We start from the raw sequence: 23,545 nt of genomic DNA on the forward strand, positions 1-23,545 counted from the left end.
GTAGGGTACCCTCCACACCCAGGTGTAGGTGAGGGCATAAACTCAGGACTGCAGAGAGACCCAGTTATTTATTCCTCTGCCACTGCCCTGGAAGACAGCCTTTGTGAGAGCAGCCCATCCCATGTCTCTGTTGAGTGCTGGGGAGGCAGCAGGCTCTATGGAAGGCAAGCAAGGCAGGAAGGTGCCAAGAGAGGGAGGTCTAGGTTGCCATGAGGGTGGCTGCACTTGTGAGGTCTACAAAGGCTCCTACCACACATGGTCTCTGACCAAGCATTATCTTTCTGGGAAACACTAAAGTCCCTGTTTGAGCTTTCTTCCGTCCACAGAACCATATTAGGCTAAGGCAGCTAAATGCCTAAGTGTCACTGTCTCCCTATGTACCCCACTACTCCCTGCACACCTCATTTCCTGGTTGTGGTAACTGTAGATAGAACACATTTTGAGTCTAGAAACTCAAAAACGGTACATCCTGTTTCCAACCCAAGTCTCTGTTTTCTAAACAAGGAAATTAAGGCACAGTTCAGTATGATAGGCAGGGGCTTATGTGAGATTGAAAAACTATTTAACACTTGAGTAGCAATTTATCTTACTCAGTGTTCCATTGCTGTGCAGACACCATAACCATGCAGCTCTTATAAAGGAAAGCATTTAATTGGGGCTTGCTTACAGTTTCAGAGATTTAGTCCATTGTCATCATGGCAGGGAGCATGGCGGCACACAGGCAAACATGGTGCTGGAGAAGTAGCTGAGAGTTCTACATCCAGATAGGCAGACAACAGGAAGAAGACAGCCACAAGGCCTGGCTTGAGCTTTTAAAAAACCGCAACGCCAATCCCCAGTGTCATACTTCCTTCAACAAAGCCACACCTCCTAATCCCTTCAAATAGTGCCACTCTGTGGTGACCAAACCTTCAAATCTGTTAGCTTATGGGGCCCATTCTCATTCAAACCACCACATGATTAAAACCAAGTTTTCTGACTCCTAGTCTAGGCTCCAAGGCATAACTGGGCTTAGTCCTATTGGTGTGTGGTATCCAATATTCCAGGGAATGAGGGGCCATTGGCCTTGGTGGAAACCCAAGCAGAGCCAAAGGAGCAGCAGGTCTAGACTCCCTAGGCCCTTTGGCTTCAATCTTCCCCTGGATGCTTTGCTTCTTAGACGCCCTCAGTTCCAGGGGTCTGAAGTGCCTGAGCAAGGATACCTTGCCTCTTCCACAGCCTTTGGCTCTGTCTGGATTCTTAGTGGTCAGCACAACAGACCTTGCTGAAGAGAGGTCAGTGTCTGGGTAGAGTGCTGCTGCTTGCTCCTCTCTCCTCCTCAGAATGAAGCAAGACATGGGAACCTGTGCTGTGAAAGACAAGATGGAGAGGGAGAGGCTCTCTCCCTGCTCTCTCTGCATTGCTGTCCAGGGGAGCCATTGCTTGTGTTAGTGAGCTCGTGGTCTCAGAATATTTGGGGATACAGGGTATGCCAATTTGTTTAACATGAAGCCTTAAGTTTCAGAAGAGGAGTGAATGATGCATCCCTTTGCTCCTCCTACAGTGGGATCTGGTGTGTCAGAATGACTGGAAAGGTCCATTCACCATCTCCTTGTTTTTCGTTGGTGTGCTGTTGGGCTCCTTCATTTCAGGACAGCTCTCAGACAGGTAAGATATCTATCTCCTATAGTTGCACAGCACCCAAGTATTGATCAAGGAGTATGTAGCTGGAGTTGATTTCAACTGATGGTGTTCTCTTAGTCCATGGCCATCCATTTCTGAAGCAGCAGCAGCTGTGTCTAGCATAGATTTCCATATCAAGTAAAGTGGGCTAACAACCTCTCCCATAAAGTTCCAATTCTTGCTGAGCAAAGAAACCTGAGCTAGCTAAGCCATACGTACTCATGATCTAATGACTAGTTACTTTGCCGTGATTCACTTCTGCCCAGGTATGGCCCCTTTCCCTGGGAGAATAATGCACTCTGCTATTTCTGGGAAAGGGAGAGAAAGGTTGACATTGTACATGTGTAGATGTGCTGTATTGTAGAGAACTTGGCAATACCATGGTAGCCACCTCTGTATTCTGAAGATAGGGTTGAAGATGAGAGAAGATTGAGATCTCACTGGTCAGTTAGTGGTGTGAGGAGCAGAACTCTGGTGTTCTTTAGGTAAGGGCCCTCTGGTTATGGCACTTTCTATATGACCAGGAGAATGAACATTATTTGTTACAAGCATAGAATTTGTACAATTTTAAAGCTTTTAGCTAAAATCTACTAATGTCTCAGAGAATCAAAAATCCTTTGATATTAAAGTAGTGGTGCACACCTCTAAGCCTAATATTCAGGTGGCTGCGACCACAGGATTGAGAATTCAGGGCCATCATTGGGTTACTTAGGGAGACCCTCTCCCAGCCAACCAAAAGCAACAACTCATGAAATTATATGCAAATGGTAGGGGTTGTATATGAGGGTTTTTTGTTTTTAATTGTTATTTTCATAAAGGTCAGTAGCTTTTGAGAAGTTCTCAAAAGGGTCTATTATGTTGTGTCATTTTATTTAGATCTTTGAAATCTATCACAGAGACCTGAGGTCAGAAGAGGCCTTTAACATATCCTTGGCAATGGTGGCTCTGATGGAGTACTTTTAGACCCAATAGAGCAGTATTTCTCAACCTGTGGGTAGTAACCTCTTTGAGTGTCAAACAACCTTTTCACAGAGGTCACATATCAGATATCCAGCATATCAGATATTTACATTACAAATATTACAAATTTACAAATTGTAACAAAATTACAATTATGAAGTAGCAACAAAGATAGTTTTATGGTTGAGGCCACCACAATGTGAGGAGCTATATTAAAGGGTCACAGCATTAGGAGTGTTGAGAACCACTGAAATAGAGGGTGCTGCAGCATCCTTCTGGCTAGCAAGGAAGCTCATAGATAAGTCCAGACTGAGTAAAAATGTCATCCTGTCTGGGGAGCAAAGCTACCTTATTCTGTCACATACACCCAGGGTTACATGACTGCATGTTTAAATATGGATCATCTCTAATTTTTTTCTGGTTGTTTTGTTTTCTGATGGGGCTTCTCTGTGTAGCCCTGACTGTCCTGGAACTTGCTCAGTTCCACAGAGATCTGCCTGCCTCCGCCTCCCAAGAGCTGGGTGGGTGTGCCACCTATGCCTATCATAAAGTTTTGTTTGTTTTTTTTATCATCATCATTATTATTTTTGTAAATGGGGGAGATGTATGTGAGCAACAAAATATATCTGCACGTCTGGGGGCTCTTTTACATTAGTTCCAGGGATCCATCACCAGCTTGCATAGCTAGCACTTCATCCGTTGAGCCATCTTTCTGGCCCTTCTAATTTTCATTCATTCTTTCTTACTTTATTCATTTATTGAGACAGTCTTTCTTTCCATGGCTAACCTGGTGCTTGCTATGTAAACCAGGTTGACATTAAACTTGTAGCAGTCCCCTCCCTGTCTTACCTTCCTGATGCTAAAATTACAAGAATGTGCCACCACTCTCAGCTAATAAATCTTATATATGTGCATATTTCATTAGATTAATTTTTCTGGAGTCGCCTAGTGATAAAAAGCAGAAATATTCCACAATCACCAGGGTGCATTAAAGAGGTCAGAAGGCTGTAACCATAGATTGCCAACTCTAGCAGAGCCTGAGGTACTCCTCTGTTGGAGAATGATGCTTCTCTTTCTCTCTGTCTCTCTCTCTCTTTCTCTCTAGGTTGTTGTTATTGTTGCTGTTGTTGTTTTTGAGGCAGGGTTTCTCTGTGTAATAGTCCTGGCTGTCCTAGCTTTGAAGACTAGGCTGGCCTTGAATTCACATATACCTACATCTCCCTCCCAAGTGCTGGGATTAAAGGCATACACCACTACCACCTGGCAAACTTCTCTTACTTTTGTAACAAGCATCAAGTCATTGCTTTTATTGATTTAGCAAACATGTAGTATGTAATGTGTGCCAAACACTGTTCTAAGTACAGTATACCTTAAACACCAAATAGATAATCATATCCAACCATATCCTCACAACCCTCTGAAGCAAACTATTATTCCTATTTTTATAAGTGAGGAAAGTAAAAAGCAGAGGTTAAGTTATATGCTGGCAAGTGGCTGATTTTATTGAGGCCCAGAGATCCTTGATCCTTTGGTTTTCTAGACTATGGTTACAGACCTCTGCTCACTTGGAACTTGCCTTTTGTCAAGGCAGACAGATAGATTCAGCTTACTGGGGAAGTAATTGTTTTCCTTGGCCATGGGAAATAATACCAGAAAAGGATAGGGTGCTGTGTGAATGCCTGACAAGGGTCAAAGGAGGCTTTACTGAGAAGCAAACATGAGCTAAGAGTTGAAAGATGAGTAGAAATTTGCTATCAAAAGCAGTAGACAGGGGGCTGGAGAGATGGCTCAGTGGTTAAGAGCACTGGCCCACTCTGGCTGCTCTTCCCAAGGACCCTAGTTCAGTTCACAGCTATCTGTAACTCCAGTTCCTGGGGATGTGGCGTCCTCATACAGACATGCATGCAGGCAAAACCCCAAAATACTAGGGGGGAAAATTTAAAGTGTGGATAGATGAACAGATTTAGGGCAAGAAAAACAGCCATGTGTTAAAAGTCTAGACAGAGGCTTTGTAACAGAAAAATGTCCACTGTGGTTGTTGAGATCTGGAGAGTGGAGTGGAAACTGGGTCCATTAGGCAGGCAGAGGCCTGAGCAGATGGGCAAACCGGACTTAGCTCAGACCACAGTGAGGTGTTTGGGTTCAGGCACAGACCAGTGAGGAACCTTAAGAGTGGTTTGGTTTTGTTTGGTTTTTTAACTTGAGTGTGGCTATCAGACAGGCATTTTGAAAGGGAATTTGATAGGCTTGTGGAGAAGGAAGGGAAACAAGAGAGATCTTAAAAGAATTAAAAGATTTCTAGTGATCCATGCAAAGGATGATAGGGGCTGAGCATAGGACCAAGGCTGGAGAGATAAGGCAGTGAAGTCAGGAGGTCTTGCTGACTGGTCAAATATGGGGAGTGAGGGAGAGGTCTCTGGCCTTCATAACAAAGTCAGAGATCATACACTTTTCTAAGACAGAGAATCACATTTGCAGAGGAGACATTGAATACTATTGGAAGTTATTGAATTTTAGGTGATTATGAGACCCCTAATTGGAGAGATACAGTGTGCTGCTGGATGTATAGTCACTCCAAGAGAGGGTTGCATAGGTGCAATGGCAGAGGACCAGGCTGAGAGGTCCTTTGGGTAGAAGTGAGAAATTCAAGTGTGGAATGGCCACTGAATCTCAAAGGAATTGAGCTGATGTCAAAATCAAGGAGGAAGTGCCCCAGGTTGAGTGTAGAAACCACACCAGTTGTGTCCTAGATTAAATATCTTTCTGAGCCATGTTAAGAACCTCATACCATGCATGGAACACCGTGATTATACCTGAGGAAAGGTGTTTAAGTTCTACACTAAAGGGTTTACTCCCAAAGAAACAGTAAAAACAAAATTCATGAGCATACTAGGGATCACCTTCCTACAGAAGGGTGATGGGGTGTGTTAAAAGACCTTTTCTGAAAATTTGAGTCAGGGAGCTAGAAATGTAATCCAGTTGGTGAACTGTTTGGCTAGCATGCATGAAACCCTAGGTTTGATCTATACAGTGAATAAACCAGTGTAGGGGTGCACTGCTGTAATCCCAGCACTTAGAGGATGGAGGCAGGAGGATTAGAAGTTTAAGGTCATGCTCAGTTACATAGTGACTTAGAGTCCAACCTGGAATATATGACTCCTTTCTCAGAGAGAGAGAGAGAGAGAATTGTATTTTGCCTTTTGCACCTAAAATCTCTTTTAAGTAAGCTTACTCAGCCTGTAAATGAAAACACATTCAGTACTGTGTTCTGCCTGCAGCTCCCAGCACTACCTCAAGCCTGGTTGCACAGCCAGAGAGGTGCTAGGGCCTGATTACCAGGTTGATAAACTAACCAATTTATGGCCTCAATTGGTTGTTCAAGGTAGCAACAGTAACTTCTTTTCATTTTGTTTTGTTTTTGTTTTTTGAGATAGGGTTTCACTGTGTAGCCCTGGATGTCCTGGAACTCTATCATTAGACCAGGCTGACCTGAAACTCATAAAAATCCTCCTGCCTCTACCTCCCACGTACTGGGATTAAAAGTGTGTGCTGTCACTGCCTGGCTCAACAGTAACTTTTTATGTGGGACAAATGTTGAGCATTCTTCCTGGCATATTACTAAGTCTAAAGTTCAAGTCAATTAAAATAATCCTAGATTACCATAGCCTTTTATGTTACATTATCAGGCTAGCTTTATGGATTATGAGAGGCTCAACACTAGGAAGAAGTCAATTAATATTTTCTGGTTTTGTAAATATGTATGATTGCCATTTTGTTGACAGCCTTTAAAAGTGAGGTCTGTGGGTGTGAGAGGTGGCTCTGAGTAAAGATACTTGCCAAGCTTAGTCATCTGAGTTCTGTCATAGGAACTTACATGGTAGAAAGAGAGAACCAACTCCAGTAAATTGTCCTCTGACTACTACATGACTTCTGCAGTTCACATGCAACCTACCCCTACCCCATCCAAAAATACAGTAAATTAAAAAATAAAGTTCAAAATGAGGTTTTCTAGTCTAAGCATAGTTGTGCATGCCTATAATCCAGGCACTGGAGGCTAAGCAGGAGGCAATACATGATTTAACAACAAACAAAACCCAAAGAACAAAAACAAGGGTTTTTTCTATACAACCCCTAGCTGCCAAAGAGCGGTGACATGAATGGGTTCCCTAGGTCTCTATCATCCTGAGCACTAGTCTGCCTCTTATCTGTAGCATGCCCTCCTTACAATGTAAGCAAAGAGGAGTATCCTTGACCGAAGTTTTTCAATTTCTTCCTTAATGACATTTTGAGCAATATAATTTCATTGCTATGGGGCATTTTTAGAGTATTTAGCAATAGCTCTGGCCTCATCCAATAGATACCAGTTACACCCCAGCCTGGATTATGAAAACCCAAAGATAAACTAACAACAAAAACCGTTCTACTGAGGAAAAATAGCAAGCCCTCTTTTATATCCACAAAACCTTGTGCAGTTTTGGCTCAGTCCTTCCTCCAAAAGCTATTGCTGGGCAGCTAGTACCTGCCACTCAAGCCCTGTGTTCAGCAAACCCACACCCAATCCTAGCCACAAGGTTTACTTGGAATCTAACTCCACTCCCCACCTAATGTTTTTTCTTCACTAAGCAAGTGGCTCAAGGTGGCAGTTTCCATTACATCAATTCCTGGACTTCCTTCATAGCACCAATGAGAAATTAGTGAATGGAAAGTATGTCATATGACTAATGATCTCTCCTTCTATATCAGTGGTTCTCAAGATATGGTTGCAACCTGTTTGGGGATCAAACAACCATTTCACAGGAGTCACATATCAGATATCCTGCATATCAGATATTTAGATTATGATTCATAACAGTAACAAAATTGCCATTATAAAGTCGTTTTATGGTTGGGGTCACCACAACCTGAAGTACTATATTAAAGAGGCTTAGCATTAGGAAGGTTGGGAACCACTGCTCTAGACTGAATGCTTTCCCACTGCCAAGTCACTTTTCCTTTGGACTTCATCAGTGCCCTATTGTCAGGGAGATCATCCCAGGATGCCCCATCCCTGCCCTTAGAGTCTTGAGTTCCTTTGTTGTGTCTCTGTGGATCTGGGGACCCTTTGTTTTATGTGCTTGTCTCAGTGTGTAATAGTGTGCCCGGTAGCATCATTGATTAAAGTGTAATTAATATCATCTCACCAACCAGAAGCTTCTTAAAGACAGAGGTGACATTTTTAAAGCAGAAATATCCCCAGTGCCTAATATAAGAGAATAAGCATTCATTTAATGTACATGGTATGGGACAGCTCAAACCAGTCTCAGGCAGAATCTGCCATTTTTTCCCCAGATTGACTTGTTCCTTCCTTTTGTGGCACTTACTTTAACAACAACAACAAACACATCTGTTTTTAAAAAATGAATACAGATACAGAAAGTGTCATAGAATAAATATGTGGTATAATGAATTATTCCATGAAATAAGCTGAAATGTTTTGTATTTGTATTTCAAAAGTGGGGGAGGGACTGAGGTGGATTATTCTTTTGGGGTAGGAGATTTATTAAAGAAGTTATTAACATAACAGACAGCAACATGGCAGAAGTTTGGAGAAGAATTCAGGTCCTATTCTTTTCTTAGCAAGGGGTCTGGGAAGGAGATTGAAAAGTTTCCCTTTTAGGCCATGGTTGGCTGTTGTTGGGAGTAATCAAGGAGTGGTAAGTTCAAGAGTGCAGGTGATGGATAAACATCTACCTTGCTGGATCATGACCGGGGGAATCTTTAAAGATGGGGGGTAAGAATCTAGAGAAACATGTTTACTTTAGTTCTGGAATCCAAACTACCATAGATTCTGTCATTGTCACAGTTCAATCAAAATGGAGGTGGCCTGACAACCACCAGCAAGTCAAGCAATAGAATTTTGTTGCCTCAGAAGCCCATCCAGTATTTGCCCCACTCAAGTTAGCACCCGTGAGTAACCCCTTCCAGGCCTGGAGAGACACTCAGCAGTGAATGCTCCCTGCTCTTGTAGAGGCTTTGAGTTCCATTCCCAGTTCCAACATTTAAGCAGCTCCCACCTGTCTCCAGATCCAACTCCAACTACAGAGAATCTTATGCCATTTTCTGGTCTCTATGAGCACCTGTACTCACACATGTATGTATCCTCTAGCCCCACAAACACATACATGCACATTATTCAAAACAAAAATCTTTACAAAAAAAAAACCTTCATTGAATAAGGCAATAGAAGAACCAGTTCCATGCTAGTGCCATCATAATCATCAGAGGGGCAATCCCAGAGCAACAGACTCTAAAACCTAACCACACCCCCAGACCTGCCCCAGACCACAAACAAAAATTTAGAATTCTGAATTCTGAACTGGGGAGAAAGCACAGTCAGTAAAGGGCCTGCCCCACAACCCTGAAGTTCTGAATTCAGTCCCCACTACCTTGTAAACAGCTGGGTGCTTGCCTTTGTAATCCCAGGGATGGAAGGGCAGGAGCAGAAGGCTCCCTGGAGCTTATGAGCCAGCAACCCTAGCCTAATGGGTGAGTCCTAGATGCCAGTGAGAAACTGTCTTAAAATGAGATGGACAGCTTCTGAATAATGACACTGAGATTGACCTCTGGTCTCCACATGCATATACACAAGTGTACATGAGAATACACACACACACAAACACACACACACACACACACACACACACACACACACACACACACACGACATAGAAAACCTCCACCTGAGATTCTTGTTGTAAAGAAGGATATGTAAAGAGAATAGATGGAAAGATTATGTCCAGAGAAGGGATTGATACATTTTTTGATGGTACTCAGGAAACCTGCAACACATTAGGCAGATGGACACCTAGAAACCTGAGAAAGCATTGTTTCAGGTGTATTAGAGGGTACTTCCCAAAGTAACTAGGGTGTGAATCTGCATGGGCCGAGGTGAAGGTCCTGCATGTAGGCAGTACAAGTGAATGTATTCTCAAAAAAAAAAAAAAGAAAAGAAAAAAGAAAATTAAAGCTTGCTAGTCTAAGCAAAGACAACAGGCTACCCTATAGGTAATGATGCAAGTCTCCAGTTCCTCTGACTGCCTTCCTTCATGAAGTGCCCGAAATCTATCCCTGTAATTAACGTTTTTGTATGTTCGATTTTTTTTTTTTTTTTAGTTGTTTTCGTTTTCATTTCATTTGTGCTGAAAGTTGAACCCAGGTCCTTGTGGATGCTAAGCATGCAATCTACCACTGCTCTATGCTCATCTCTTCCAGCCATTTTAAATTGTTTTCTGTAATTCATTATACTATATATTCCACCTTTGCATCATCTCCCAATTCATTATGCTATATATTTCATATTTGCATTATTTCCAATTCTAGGGATATAGATGGTATACAAGCATTTTCATTTTGTGCATTCCATGAAATTTTGTTCCATTATCGCAGCATTGATTTTGTGTGTAACTATTGTGCTAATGTGTTGAAAATTCCTCAGTAAATGAAGAGATAGATGTACTTATAAAAGATAAAAAATTTCTCCATATCTAAACTCCTTGGGTGACCCTTGGAGGGTTTTGGGTTTTTTTTTTTTTTTTTTTTTGTTGTTGTTGTTGTTTTGTTTTTTTTTTTTTTTGGTCTGATGGTTTTTGTTATGTTTTGCTTTATCTCATCAAGAGTTAGATTGGAGGCTGGAGAGATAGTTCAGACATTGAGAGCACTGGCGCTCTTCTAGAGGACCTGGGTTTTGATTCCCAGCACCCACATAGAACTCACAACCATCTAACTCCAGTTCAAGGTATATGACACCCTCTTCTAACCTCTGGCACCAGACATGTACACGATGCACAGATATGCATGTATGCAAAAATACATATACAAATATAAAATAGAATACAATTAGTTTTTCCAAAATTACCTTTTTAGAATTTTGAAATGTTAGATCTTTCAGAGTTTCAGCATTCAAGATTATGGAGTTCGGGATTGTGTTGGGAGAGGGTAGTTTTTTCGTCAAATGTAATTTTCTTTAAATGTGTTCTTGTTATGTAGCCCTGGCTGGCTTAGAATCATAGCAATCCACCTGCCTTTGTCTCTCAGGTGCTATGACTGAAGGCATTTGCCACCACACCAGACCCAAAATGTACACACTTACATGCAAATTTCACCTTCTCCATTTGTAAAATTTAGTATGTCTTAGGGCTGTAAAGGTGGCAAAGCAGTTAAGAGCACTGTCTGCTCTTCCAAAGGACATGAATTCAAGTCCCAGTACACACATGGCTGCTCACAACCATCTGTAACCCTAGTTCCAGGAGAGCAGGTGCCCTCTTCTGACATCTATCTGCATTAGGCATACATGTACACCAGACACACACACATGCACATAAAAGAATAAAATGATTTTTTTAATTAAGTATACTTTTTTGTTTTTGGTTTTTCAAGACAGGGTTTCTCTGTGGCTTTGGAGGCTGTCTTGTAGACCAGGCTGGTCTCTAACAGAGATCTGCCTGCCTCTGCATCCCGAGTGCTAGAACTACAGGCATGTGCCACCACCACCCAGCTAATTAAGTATACTTTTAGTCTACTTTCTGTTTTTCCCTTTACCCTTTTCTTTGCCTTGAGGTTTATCTATTGAAGAGCCATGACAGTTCCATTGTAGAATTTCCCTGTCTAGGTTTGGGTGATCTATATCCCCCAAGTCTCTTCCTTTATCCTCTGTACTTTTTTGCAGATAGGCAGCTGCATTCAGAAACTTGAGTCAGGATCAGTCCTCTGGCAGGATTATAGGATAGCATCATGAGATTGGCAGTCACTCGCACATGGTATCCATGTCAATTCATGGGTGTTGCTCAAAGGTGATAGAAAATTTTTATCTTTTTTTGTTCCATATTTGCAGCATTTTTATAAACAATTCTTCACCCATCCCCACCTATTTCTAGTTATTCATGTCACTGACAAAGGGAAGTCAGGATAAATAACCAGTATTAATCTACAAAGGAGTATGTCTTTTCTGCCTATAACAATTATTACAAGTATGTGGATTTAAACTCAAAAAATCCCTTTCCAGCCCCTGCAGACATTAGCATCAGTGTGGCACTGCCTTTGGAGCAGCCTTAGTGTCCAGGCTAACATTCTGGCAAGTGTGGGATTCAATGACAGCAAGGAGACTGGGAGAGTGGGACTACCTTGCTGCCAGTCCTTATGACAGGAGAAAGCCCCTCTCAGTGAAGCCAGTTGCTGCTGCCTCTTCCAGCTGCTTCTCTGTGACCCTCTTTTCCTCCCCAGGTTTGGTCGGAAGAATGTGCTGTTTTTGACCATGGCCATACAAACTGGATTCAGCTTCCTACAGGTCTTCTCTGTGAACTTCGAGATGTTTACTGTGCTCTTTGTTCTTGTTGGCATGGGTCAGATCTCCAACTACGTGGCAGCATTTGTCCTGGGTATGGACATCAGGTTGGAGTTGAGTACTTGATCCTGTGTTTCACTTTACTGGAGACAGGTTATAATGTCCATCAGGGAAAATGGGCTAGATTTCCCTAGTAAATAAACCTAGCTTACCAGCTGAAATACTAAACCTGACTTCTGATGTCCAATTCTCTTCTGGCCTCTGACTGGTGGCCCCTTGGCTTATTAGTAATTAAGCCATTAACTGGGATTCACCATGGAGCACCCATTTTTAAGGCGTTAACTAGACAAGGGCTTAGGTAGCTAGTGGAGGAAAGAAGAGGGGATGGGCCACCATGGGAAGGCTCCCCAGGAGAGGGAGCTGCTGCAGAGCATTGGTGGCTATCAGTGTACACCAAGGAGAGTGAGGAATGGTCCAGTTCAGGATCTGGTCAGAATCCACCCTTCAAGGCTCTGACTCAGACAAGCCACCTCGTTCCCACCAGAAAGCTTCCAGTCTCTCTGTTGGGAATCAGATCACTGGGCTCCTTGGGTTGTATTGTGGAAAGGGTTATTATTTTCTTTTCACATTTACTAGAACATTTGTCCTCGAAGGACAATAGCTAGTATGTACAGCCTTAGTAATGCCTTTGCCTTTGGTGAATTCTTCCCCATATAAGGATTTACAGGACCTAACACTGTTTAGCATATGGCTAAGGATCCTGATGATGTTTTCATGACAGCACTGTTGCCTAGGGACCTTAGAGAAACACCCCAGGAGCAAAGCAAAGCAAATCAGACTTAGTTCATATCCGACCCCTCCAGGGACTCAAAACACAGTGAATTCTGGCTCCCTCCTTGTCTCTATGTTGAAAATTATACCACAGAAGATTTATAAGGTAATTGCCTTAACTGATGACTAACTTGACTCCTCTCTTCTTTTGAACAGGAACAGAAATTCTTTCCAAGTCAATTCGAATTATATTTGCCACCTTAGGAGTGTGCATATTTTATGCATTTGGCTTCATGGTGCTGCCTCTGTTTGCATACTTCATCAGAGACTGGAGGATGCTGCTGCTGGCACTCACTGTGCCAGGGGTGCTGTGTGGGGCTCTCTGGTGGTGAGTGTGGTCCAGCCCCTTGGGCTTTCTATCTGTGGGGTGGCTTCTGTCTGATGTCCAGTAGAGGGCAGAAGTAGCCACCAAATCCCTATCCTAGATCCCAGAAAAGGGTAGTGAATATTATTTATAAATCAGGTCAGAAAGATTCTCCATACTCAAAAAAGCCAAAACAACACAGAATCCCAAGACACAGCCTACTTGTCCTCTACCAGGTCTAGGTTGAACTAAGAATTTGTTGCAAGCAGATAGGAGCCAACCTAACCTCTGGGAAATTCTCAAATCCCAGGGTAAGACAACCAGACCTGGGCTGTAGCTGCATGATGCTGAGGCCCCAGGCATGGGTGTTAGTAGGTAAAGAGAGGGAGAGCTCCAGAAGTGATCTTCTTTGAGTAGCTATACAGAGGAATACAGGCTTCAGCCACACCTCCAACAGAGGGCCATTGGGCAGGTAGAGCATAGGCCCTTCTAAGCCATGGAACTTAACAGAGGAACCAGGCAAGAGTCACTCCTTACAATAGATTAGACTGAGGTGAGATCCTCATCCATGTACAGTGGCAAGAACCCTGAAGAATAGGGGGAGAAGAAGTTATAATGCATCATGGCTCCTGATTAGGACAGAGGAGAGAGGGCTGCACAAGGATAAGGTCACAAGGATAAGGAAAATATCCACTGAAACTCCATACACCAAGTCCCCAGCCTTGAGAACCATACTGTTTTGTGTAAAGAGACTGAAGAGACTATGACTAAATCAGAGGTGGAGTGAGGAGGAAATGATGTTAAGTGATCACTAAGGAGTTTCTGTGGATCTCAGAGACAGAATAAAGATAGCAGGATCTGGGTGTGCCTCACTCTCAGCAGGAGCCAGGCCCCAGGAGCCCATCTTGTGCTTGTCTCCTTAAAGCCCAGAAGAGGCCACCACTACTGCAGACAGGCAAGTGTCAGCCAGATGGGGATCTCTTTGGGATATACAGGATGCTTCAAGTTTTTCTGGCTACAGTTGGTGTTCAGCAGTGTCATACCTCAGGTGATTACTGGGCCATGATCACCTTATGAACACCTGACACTCCACACGCCTCCCTCTGCATCTGAAACCTCCTTTCCCATCTGTAGTTAAACATGTCCAGCCTCTGGGAAAGCAAATGAACAGGAGGCCTCACTAGATTGCACTTGTACTTCCAGGTTTATTCCTGAGTCCCCCCGATGGCTTATCTCTCAAGGCCGGATTAAAGAGGCAGAGGTGATCATCCGCAAAGCTGCCAAAACCAATGGGCTTGTTGCACCTTCCACTATCTTTGATCCAGATGAGGTAGGTACCATGTGGAAGCTGGGCTAAGGCTCACACTGGTCATTTTAGTCAGCGGCACAGAGCACAGTTCACAGGAACTCAGCCCTTACTCTACCCAAGCCCCAGCCATTCTTAGACAAGGTCTGTTTACAATGCAGAAGTTAAAGGAATGGAGAGATGATTCAGTCTGTAAAGTGTTTGACACACAAGCATGAGGACCTCAGTTCGGGTCCCAATAACCAACCAAAAAGCCAGGCATGGCAGAGTGTGCCCCTGATCCCAGCACTGGGGCAGCAGGGACAGAAGGACCCCAGGGTCGTATTGTCCAGCCAGCTAACCAGTCAATGAGAGATCCTGTCCTCAGTATGAGGTGAAAAAAAATGATTGAAGATGATGCCCTAGGTCAACCTCTAGCCTACATATACACACACATATACACACATATACACCCATATACACCCATGGACAGGAATATCCACAAACTTCAGAGGATGAGGAATGGGTCCCAACTACCTATTCTTTCTCTCCCCCATGAATTTTTTTTTACTTCTAAATTTTTTTTTTGTTTTGTTTTGTTTTGGTTTTTCGAGACAGGGTTTCTCTGTGTAGCTTTGGAGGCTGTCCTAGAACTTACTGTAGACCAAATTCGCCTTGAATTCAGAGATTCTCCTGTCTCTGCCTCCCAAGTGCTGGGATCAAAGGTGTGCACCATCACTGCCCAGCTTCTCACCTATTTTTAACCATTCCTTTTTTTTTTTTCTAAGAATCTCACTATATATAACACTAGCTGGAAATCTGGAAATCTTTGTGTAGACCTCAGACTCTCAAAGATCTGTCTCTGCCTCCAAAGGTTTGAGATTAAAGGGACATGCCACCATGCCTGACTTAATTATTACTTTTAATAGTAAAGACCCTTCATGAGAAATAGGCTTTTATCAACTTGAGTGTTTTTGGAAGTCATTGTTTCTTATGTTTTAGGGATTGTCATCTGAGGATTATTGGAACACTGGTAGATTTGCACTCAGCAGGGTTCTGTGTCTGTTCGCTCTCAGTTAGTTGTTATCCATCATCCTGGAACCAAGTCCATTCTGATACCTACCTCTTCCCTGTTCTGAGTAATTTTTTGGTTTTGTGTGGCTCCTGGTTCTTGCTTCCTGTTGTCTTTCCTCCCTTCTTCAGTAGCAGGCAGTTTTCAGATCCATGAGGTCAATACTACAGGTGTTGGCAGGCATGGATCTAGAATAAGTGTCTTGTTTGAGAAGACAAAGGACTGACTGAAGGACAACTGCCCACAGCCATGCTCAAGTGTAAGTGGCAGGCATGTTTGAGATGCTCTGGTTTCATGATGAGGACTTGGGGCTTGTGAGAGAAGAAGCAGTTATAAGTAGCTGAGAAGCTATTGGCCACAATAGCCCTGCTGGCATCTCCCTTAAATGGTGGCCCAACTGCAGCAATCACACAACATGTTCTAGAAGAACTCTGAAGCACAGAAGTCAAGGCTGGAATGTGAATGAGGTCATTTTTAAGTAAGGTGACTTTGGTGGCATTTTAAGTAAGGGGTCAGACTAGGTGAACCCATTAGCCTCATTGGCATCACTAAGGAAATGAGGGTGTTTCAGGATTTCTTTGAGTCTCAGGTTGACCTTTTGCTGAACTACTGTTTGGTTAAAAGCAAGCTCTCAATCTGGGTTAGTTGAGAAAGATCATCGGTGTGTTTAGACATGTGTTTTAGTGATGGCCTTGGCCCTGTGGAATCTCGTAGGAAGTTACTCCGGGTGAAGGACGGGTCAGTTTTCCTGTTTTCAATTTGAATATTTTTCTTCTGGAAGTAGACCAAAAACAACACAGTATGAGGACTCAAAACATTCATTCCACTTAAATGTCAGTTTAGCAAAAATACAGTCGCTTTTTTTTTTTTTTTTTTTTTTTTTTTTTTATCTCTGACCAATAGGGCAGGGAGTCAGCCTTGCATAGGAAACCTCAAAGGCTTCCCTGCAAAGTTCAGTGAGGATGGGCAGGGTAATGCAGTGAGGTGCCTGTCACTGGATGTCACCTAGACCTTTGCCATGCTCCTTTCTTTTTCAACCTTACTTCAGTTTGTCATTGACTGAGCCTGCATGGGTCCTTGGTCATTAAAAGTCACTGTAGTGTCTTTTCAAGGAATAACCTTAGAATGCTCCCTACTCTTGAGAAGTAGATAGTGAAAATGATGGATCCCAGGTGGTCTCCAACTCTTTCTCTTTCCTATATTATTAACTTTGTTCTTCCTGCAGTTACAAGACCTAAATTCCAAGAAGCCTCAGTCACACCACATTTATGATCTGATCCGAACCCGGAATATCAGGATCCTCACCATCATGTCTATAATCCTGTGGTGCGTAAGTGAGACAGACCTACCTGAGCCTCACCCACTCTCAGGACACTTTCTACAGACATTGCCTCAGACCAAAGCTGAAAACCTCTGCCATCACATGATGCAAGGGTTGCTCTTATGATGGATGGAGACACAGGGACATACATGACAGCTCTTGTGTAATGAAAACTCAGGAAAGGAGAAAGTGATCATAGAGCTTGTTTAGGACCTAGAGATTCCACAAGGGAGTCCCAAGGTCCTTGCTTAGTTGTTCCTGTCCCTTGTCGTCTCCCTCAGTAGATTATCTGTGGTAAATAGCCTGACAGCAACTCTAATGTGCTCATGAAGCAGAGTGAGCTCCCCTAAGGGGTCCACATTGTCTATCATTTGCACACGGCCCCTGCACTCACCCCCCATGCCTGGCTGTTTCCTCTTAAAAGTGTTCTGTGTTGAGGAATCACATTCTCTGGCTAGGACAGTTGGGGGTTTGAGGAAGGGTCTCAGTGAAGACACTTTATCATATAGGTTCCAGACACTGCTAATAGTTTTTTGGAAACATGAAAGTAGGATATGGCCCTTCTAGGATGTCCATAGACTGTCCTAAAGTCAAAGCCATAGCCTGGATGTTTCCACCAGGTTTGTTCCTACATGGTGATGCAGTTATCAGGAAAGAATTTCTGAGTTACCAGGGAAAAGGAAGAAAGCTGAGTGCTTGCATAGCTTCTGCCAGACCCTTGGGATATCAAAGATCCTTGACTCCACTGGATGAATGTGAGAAGATGGTGAGAAGGGTAGACTTCACCTCAAAGTCCTTGCTAAAAGGCTCAGCCAACTTTGGAGCAATAAGCTAGTCTGCTTCCTGGTTTGGGGTAGGGTTGGTCAGTGAGTCATCCATTTCCACGGAATTTTCCATTTCCAAGGAATTGTCCAGGATGCCTTAAAGGCAGTGGGGCACACCTGAATCTGCCTCAAGACAGGGCAAGCATGGAGACTGTACCTCAGACTTCCAGCCTGAGACATCTCACCTACTCTGAATCACCCATACTCTAATCATGCTTTAGATTTAGAGTTTCCTGGGGCTTGTGAGCCTACTCTCTTCCTTACTATGGCAACTGTGTTTTCAACCTGTATATGAGTCAAAGACATTCTGGTGCCAAAGAGTACAGCTCATCAACACAGAAACCTATTAGGATCAGAGCCAGGCATGGGAGTGGTGTGAATGAGAGACAGTGAGACCTCACCATTGGGAACTCCCTGTTCCAAAGCACAGTGGGGTTGCTGTCAGCCTCTTCCTGGCTGATTACATGTAGCCTGCTGAGGATCCTTCTCCAAATGTTTGAGCTGTATTTTACCTTAATCCCCCATTTCTGTCACACCTTACCCAGTCTGTTTACTCATTCTCTAGCTCCTGTTATATTTGCTGTGTTTGAAGAAGCATATAGAGCAGGGAATTGGATTTTAGCAAATGCTTCAGAGTAGTATTTTAATATTGAAATACAGGTTGGGACTTTCCTCCTAGTGATGAAGTCAGGGTGAACCATGTAAGCTCTTTTGATGAGACACTTTCTTATGGAATGTTCTGAAGGTTACTGACAAAAGGACTTACAGTGGTGACTGGGGCTAGAGAAAGTTAACTTTTGTAGTAGGAAGTAAGGCACAGGGTGAAATCTACTACTCCCCTCCATTCCCTGCATCAAGAGCAGTTCAGAACTTTTTCAGTGAATGTTTTGTAAGGTGTGTGGGTCTGGAGAGATGAGTGCCGCTTCTCCAGCTCTCTTCTGTCCCCCGTTGCAGGCTGACCATATCAGTGGGCTATTTTGGACTTTCTCTGGACACTCCTAACTTGCATGGGGACATCTATGTGAACAGCTTCCTTTCAGCGGCTGTTGAAGTCCCAGCCTATGTGTTGGCCTGGCTGTTGCTGCAGCACTTGCCCAGGAGATATTCCATCTCTGCTGCCCTCTTCCTGGGTGGCAGTGTACTTCTCTTCGTGCAGCTGGTGCCTTCAGGTACGGGCGAGGTTTATTTGCAGACTTATGTCTTCAGTGTGTAACTTGACTTGAACTGGGCTGTTTACAAAGAGAACATAGTCAGGCCTAGCCCATCTGTGCTGCATGTGTGTACTGCCTGTCTTAAAAATCAAGAAATGATGTCTCTCACAAAACAGGGGGGATGTGTGTGTGGGGTCTTCATAGCCTGGGCTTTGTGAGGATGCAGAAAGCCTTGGGCTTATTGGCTAATTATGCCCTTGACCCAAGTTAACATGTTCATATTTGGTTTCCTCTGTAGACTAAGGAAGAAGGAGAGTCACTCCCCAACTAGTTCTGTCTTATTTATTTACTCAAGCAATAGCTTGAGTGGGTCTTGATGGAGTCTATTTCTAGTAGAGAAGAGCCAGGTGTTAGTGGTGCACACCTTTAATCCCAGGACTCAGGAGACAGAAGCAGGCAGATCTCTGTAAGTTTGAGGCCAGCCTGGTCTACATAGCTAGTTCCAGGATAGCCAGGGCTGTTACACAGAGAAACCCTGTCTTGAAAACCCTAAAAAAGGCGGGGCTGGGGGTGGGGTGGGGGTGGGGAAAAGTTAATAAATGCTTGTTAATCTTCAGATGTTGTTACCTTCTGTGAATAGGAAGAAATGACATTAAAACTCATCTAAAGAGCAATCATGATAGCATCCTGAACAGAATTCAGGCGGATCTCAGAGTTCGAGGGCAGCTTGGTCTACAAAGTGAATTCTGGGACTGTTACAGTAGAAATGCTGTCTCGGGGAAAAAAAAAGAAAGAAAGAAAGAAAGAAAAGAAAGTCAGGAACATTTCAGAAGATTTTATAGAAAAGGGAAAGCTAGGCATGGAGGGTCACATCTGTAATCCCAGCACTTGGGTGGAGGATACAAGAGAATGAGAAGTTCAAGGTCATCCTTGGCTGTATGGGGAGTCTGACATCAGCCTGACCTATGATAGAACTCTGAGAGGGGATGAGCCCAGTGTGCTTCAGAGTAAAAAACAGGAACTAGTAAGTGATGAAGAGAGAGAAGCAAAAGAGAGGGAGAGCTCAGGCTATGGGAAGGACTTCGCTGTTAAAACTTCCTTGCCATCCCAGGAATAGATAGGAGGAACCCTTTCTGACACCCTGTGGAACAGATGACAAGCCTTATTTGTCCATCATTTGCCAGAATCATCCATGCCCCATGGCTTTTGGAACCTCTGGTGGTTACTTTGAGGACTGTGATACTGCATAGGAACATGGGCGTGGCTGTGGTGGCTCTCACCTGAGTAGAGTGACCATTGTGTCACTAGTTATACTCATTGGGCAGTGAAGTCGATTGGAGGATCATCCCTAAGTTCAGATGGTTTACAGACTTTTTTCAGTGACTTTAGTGCACTTATTTATTTGGAGGAGGGAGACATGTGTCCCAACACACACATGTAGAGGTCAGAGGACAACGTGCAGGAAGTGAGAGTCAGTTCTCTCTTTCCTGGGAATCAAACTCAAGTTCTCAGGCTTGACTGAAAGTGCCCTTACCCACTAAGCCACCTCAAAAGCCCAGAGTGGACTGCAAGCATGAACTCAGCTAGAGCTGAACTCCCCCCTTCATATACAAGTCCTTGGTTAACTCCACAGTACCCTCAGGATGAGATTCTGGGGAAGCAGCTCATCCCTAACCCAGGATGACTTCTGCAAGGCAGGCAGATTGGGATGAGATTCTGGGGAAGCAGCTCATCTCTAACTCAGGATGGCTTCTGGAAGACAGGCAGATTGGGCTGAAGGACACACATTGTCTGGGCCTCTAGGTTGAGGAGCACCTTTACCCTCACACAGCTGAAGTGCCCAGTCTCCTTTTAGTAATCCCCTTAGAAAGAAATCTAAGCCATGCTGTTTTCTTGTGATAGGAAGGTATAGAAACTGAACAACTCTCTCCACCCCAAATCTGGGAGAAAGTGAGTTGGTTTTAAGCTACAAGGAAAGAGAATTCCTCCAGGGCAACCCTTACACTAGTCCCTCTTGACTTTGCTGTCCTTCCTTTGTCTCTCCAGAATTGTTTTATTTGTCAACTGCCCTGGTGATGGTGGGCAAGTTTGGAATCACCTCTGCCTATTCCATGGTCTACGTGTACACAGCTGAGCTCTACCCCACTGTGGTGAGAAACATGGGTGTGGGGGTCAGCTCCACAGCATCCCGCCTTGGCAGCATCCTGTCTCCCTACTTTGTTTACCTTGGTGAGTACCATAGTGCACTGGTGCAATGGATGGGACAGAAGCTCTAAGTAGACTTCATGTGAGCTGGACACAAGTTAGCAGGATGCATCCCTTACTGGGACCCTGGATGGAGAAGAAGGCACACATTTCAAATGGAAAATAACTCATAGACCAACTAGATGAAGATGAGAAAGTGTGGGGCTTTCTGTTTCAGTCTCCCCAGATCCCTCCATTACAAACTACAATTTGTTCATCCTAAGAAATTCTTTGGAGACAGTGTTCTTTACTGAAGGAGTTTCTTCTTGAAGTTAGGAACATGAACAGAACCTGTCCATTCAAGAGGTCTAACTGATGGACTGGCAGTGACTATGACTTAGAACACTTCATGTATCCAGTATATGTATAGAGGTCAGAGGACAATTTAGGGGAGTCCTAAAATTATTCTTTCTTTCCCATGTGTGGATCCTGGGGCTCGAACTCAGGCCACCAGGTGTAGCAGCAAGCAATTTTACAAGCTGAGCTATCTTCTTGGCTCCCATTTTACTTTTCAAGACAGCTGCTCACTAAGTTGTGTGAACTGGGATTAAACTTGTTCTGTAGCCCTAGAAGCCCTTGAACTTTAGCTCCTCTTGTCTCTGCCTCCCCAGTAGGTGGCCTACAGGCCTCCATTGGCTCACATGACAGTGTGTTTTATGCCCTGTAAAGATCTGCTTTCTGACATTTCACTCCATTTGACTCCTGCCTGCAAGCTGCTCCTCTGCACATCCCTAGCTCTGACAAGGACCTGCCAGTGTCCTGAGAGTAGCAAGTACTCTGAAATGGTGGTATGTGGCTCTAATGGGCTGCAGCACCTTGTCTAACCTGAATGCAAATCAAACTGGGACAGAGCTGCAGAGGAGGAGAGTTGCTTTGTCCTGGATAAGGACCTTGTTTTCCCTGGGAACCCTGCAGTTTGGTGTCTCAGCTCCCCTATACATCTCTCTTGTCCGTTGTGGACACTGCTGGACCTCTGAGCACATGTGTGCCAGGTCTGAGTTCTAAGACTCTTTAGATGCCAGACTTTACTCTACCAGCCCAGGCCTAAGGAAACACTAAGACCAATAGGAAAGTGAGTCCTATATAGAGTCCTGAAGAAATAAAGGACCAGAAAGAAACCATGTCCCACTGTAACCTGGGTCCTCTCTTTGACTACAGGTGCCTATGACCGCTACCTGCCTTACATCCTCATGGGAAGTCTGACCATCCTGACAGCTATCCTTACCTTGTTCTTCCCAGAGAGCTTTGGTGTCCCTCTCCCAGACACCATCGACCAGATGCTAAGGATCAAAGGGTAAGAGACCTTCCTCCTAACACTGAATGCACAGGGTCTGGGTCTGGCTAGGTTTTAAGGGTCTGTACCTTAAAGTAGTGCTCTGTGCACAAAGTCTCACATATAACTGGACTACTTTAACCATGGTGCTATGAAGGCATTGGTCTGATCCTGTGTGAACAGGTGTCCATGTGCATGGACATGAAAGCCCCAGCTCTAGTTTACTACAAAGACTACAGGAAACTTCAGAATCTGCCATGTCCTCGTTTTTTCTCCAGATCTGCCTTGTTTGTTTTGACACTGATAGGCATCTTTATAAGATTTGTAAGTAACATTGTTTTGCTTGTTTTAATAGGATAAAACAATGGCAAAGCCAAAACCAGACAAGGATGCTAAAGGATGGTGAAGAAAGCCCAACAGTCCTAAAAAGCACAGCCTTTTAACCCTCCAGAAGGTGAAAAACTAAACAGACAACCTGCTTGTTGTCAGAAATGCTGTCAATGACCAGGGCTTTTCTGTTCTGTTGACCTTGTGTCTAATGTGCTCACGGATGGGTGCATCTATCCTGGAGAGCCACCTTCCTCTAGGGACATGAAGACACACAGACAGCTTGCACATCCATTCCGTGGGGGACTTGGAAGACTATGTGAAACAACTGCTAGACTGGTTTTGTTATTTTGGAAGACTGGTCAGGTTTCACAGATAGAACTGCAGGTCTGTTTCTCCCTCCTCTCCCTAACTAACTACAAACTCACAGGAAATGGAATAGATGTCACTCAGTGGCAGTGTGCTTGGCTAGGATGCACAGGGACCTGAGTTCCATACGAAGAACCAGAAGGAAACAAACAAAACTTCTTCAGAGAAGAATAAATGATTCCATGGGGAGTTTGATTTCTCACCTTTTCTAAGTTACAAAAATCCTTACCGTGATTGTTTTCACTCACAACAGAACACAAGACCTAGGGAAGTGCAGAGGAAAGGAAGGTGGGAGCAGGTGTGTAAAGTCAGCAGTGTGTGGATTGTGGCTGCTCAGGCCCACAGCCAGGAGTGCTGTGTGTGTCTGTCAGAGTCCTGGGCTTGTCCAGGCTGTGAGAAGTCACTGTTGAGGCTGAGCCCTGTCTTCCACTGCTGTGTAAATCAGACACTTACCTGTATCTTGAAGGGACTGTATGGGTGACAGAGTGCCCCTTCCTTCTCTCAGCACTGTCATGGGGGGGGGGGTTGTTTTGTTTGTCATCTGTTGTTGTATCTTCCACAGAGACTTGGGAACAGTGTTTCTCAGCCTGGAATTACCCCGGC

At 44.0% G+C, this 23,545-nt stretch overlaps 1 protein-coding gene across 1 annotated transcript in view; it reads left to right on the forward strand.

Moving 5' to 3' along the window:
• Positions 1-22,862, forward strand: part of LOC127219286 (solute carrier family 22 member 5) — a 29,712-nt gene extending 6,850 nt beyond the window's left edge. The window contains exons 2-10 of the mRNA XM_051180690.1: positions 1,544-1,647; positions 11,881-12,035; positions 12,929-13,100; positions 14,280-14,406; positions 16,659-16,759; positions 18,533-18,747; positions 20,776-20,958; positions 22,132-22,267; positions 22,602-22,862. Of these exons, the coding sequence (XP_051036647.1) occupies positions 1,544-1,647; positions 11,881-12,035; positions 12,929-13,100; positions 14,280-14,406; positions 16,659-16,759; positions 18,533-18,747; positions 20,776-20,958; positions 22,132-22,267; positions 22,602-22,689 (1,281 nt within the window). The 3' untranslated portion in view covers positions 22,690-22,862. The remainder of the gene's footprint in view (positions 1-1,543; positions 1,648-11,880; positions 12,036-12,928; positions 13,101-14,279; positions 14,407-16,658; positions 16,760-18,532; positions 18,748-20,775; positions 20,959-22,131; positions 22,268-22,601) is intronic.
• The last annotated feature ends 683 nt before the right edge of the window (positions 22,863-23,545 follow it).

The sequence above is a fragment of the Phodopus roborovskii genome, unplaced genomic scaffold (assembly GCF_943737965.1).
Source record: "Phodopus roborovskii unplaced genomic scaffold, PHOROB, whole genome shotgun sequence".
Lineage (NCBI taxonomy): Eukaryota > Metazoa > Chordata > Mammalia > Rodentia > Cricetidae > Phodopus > Phodopus roborovskii.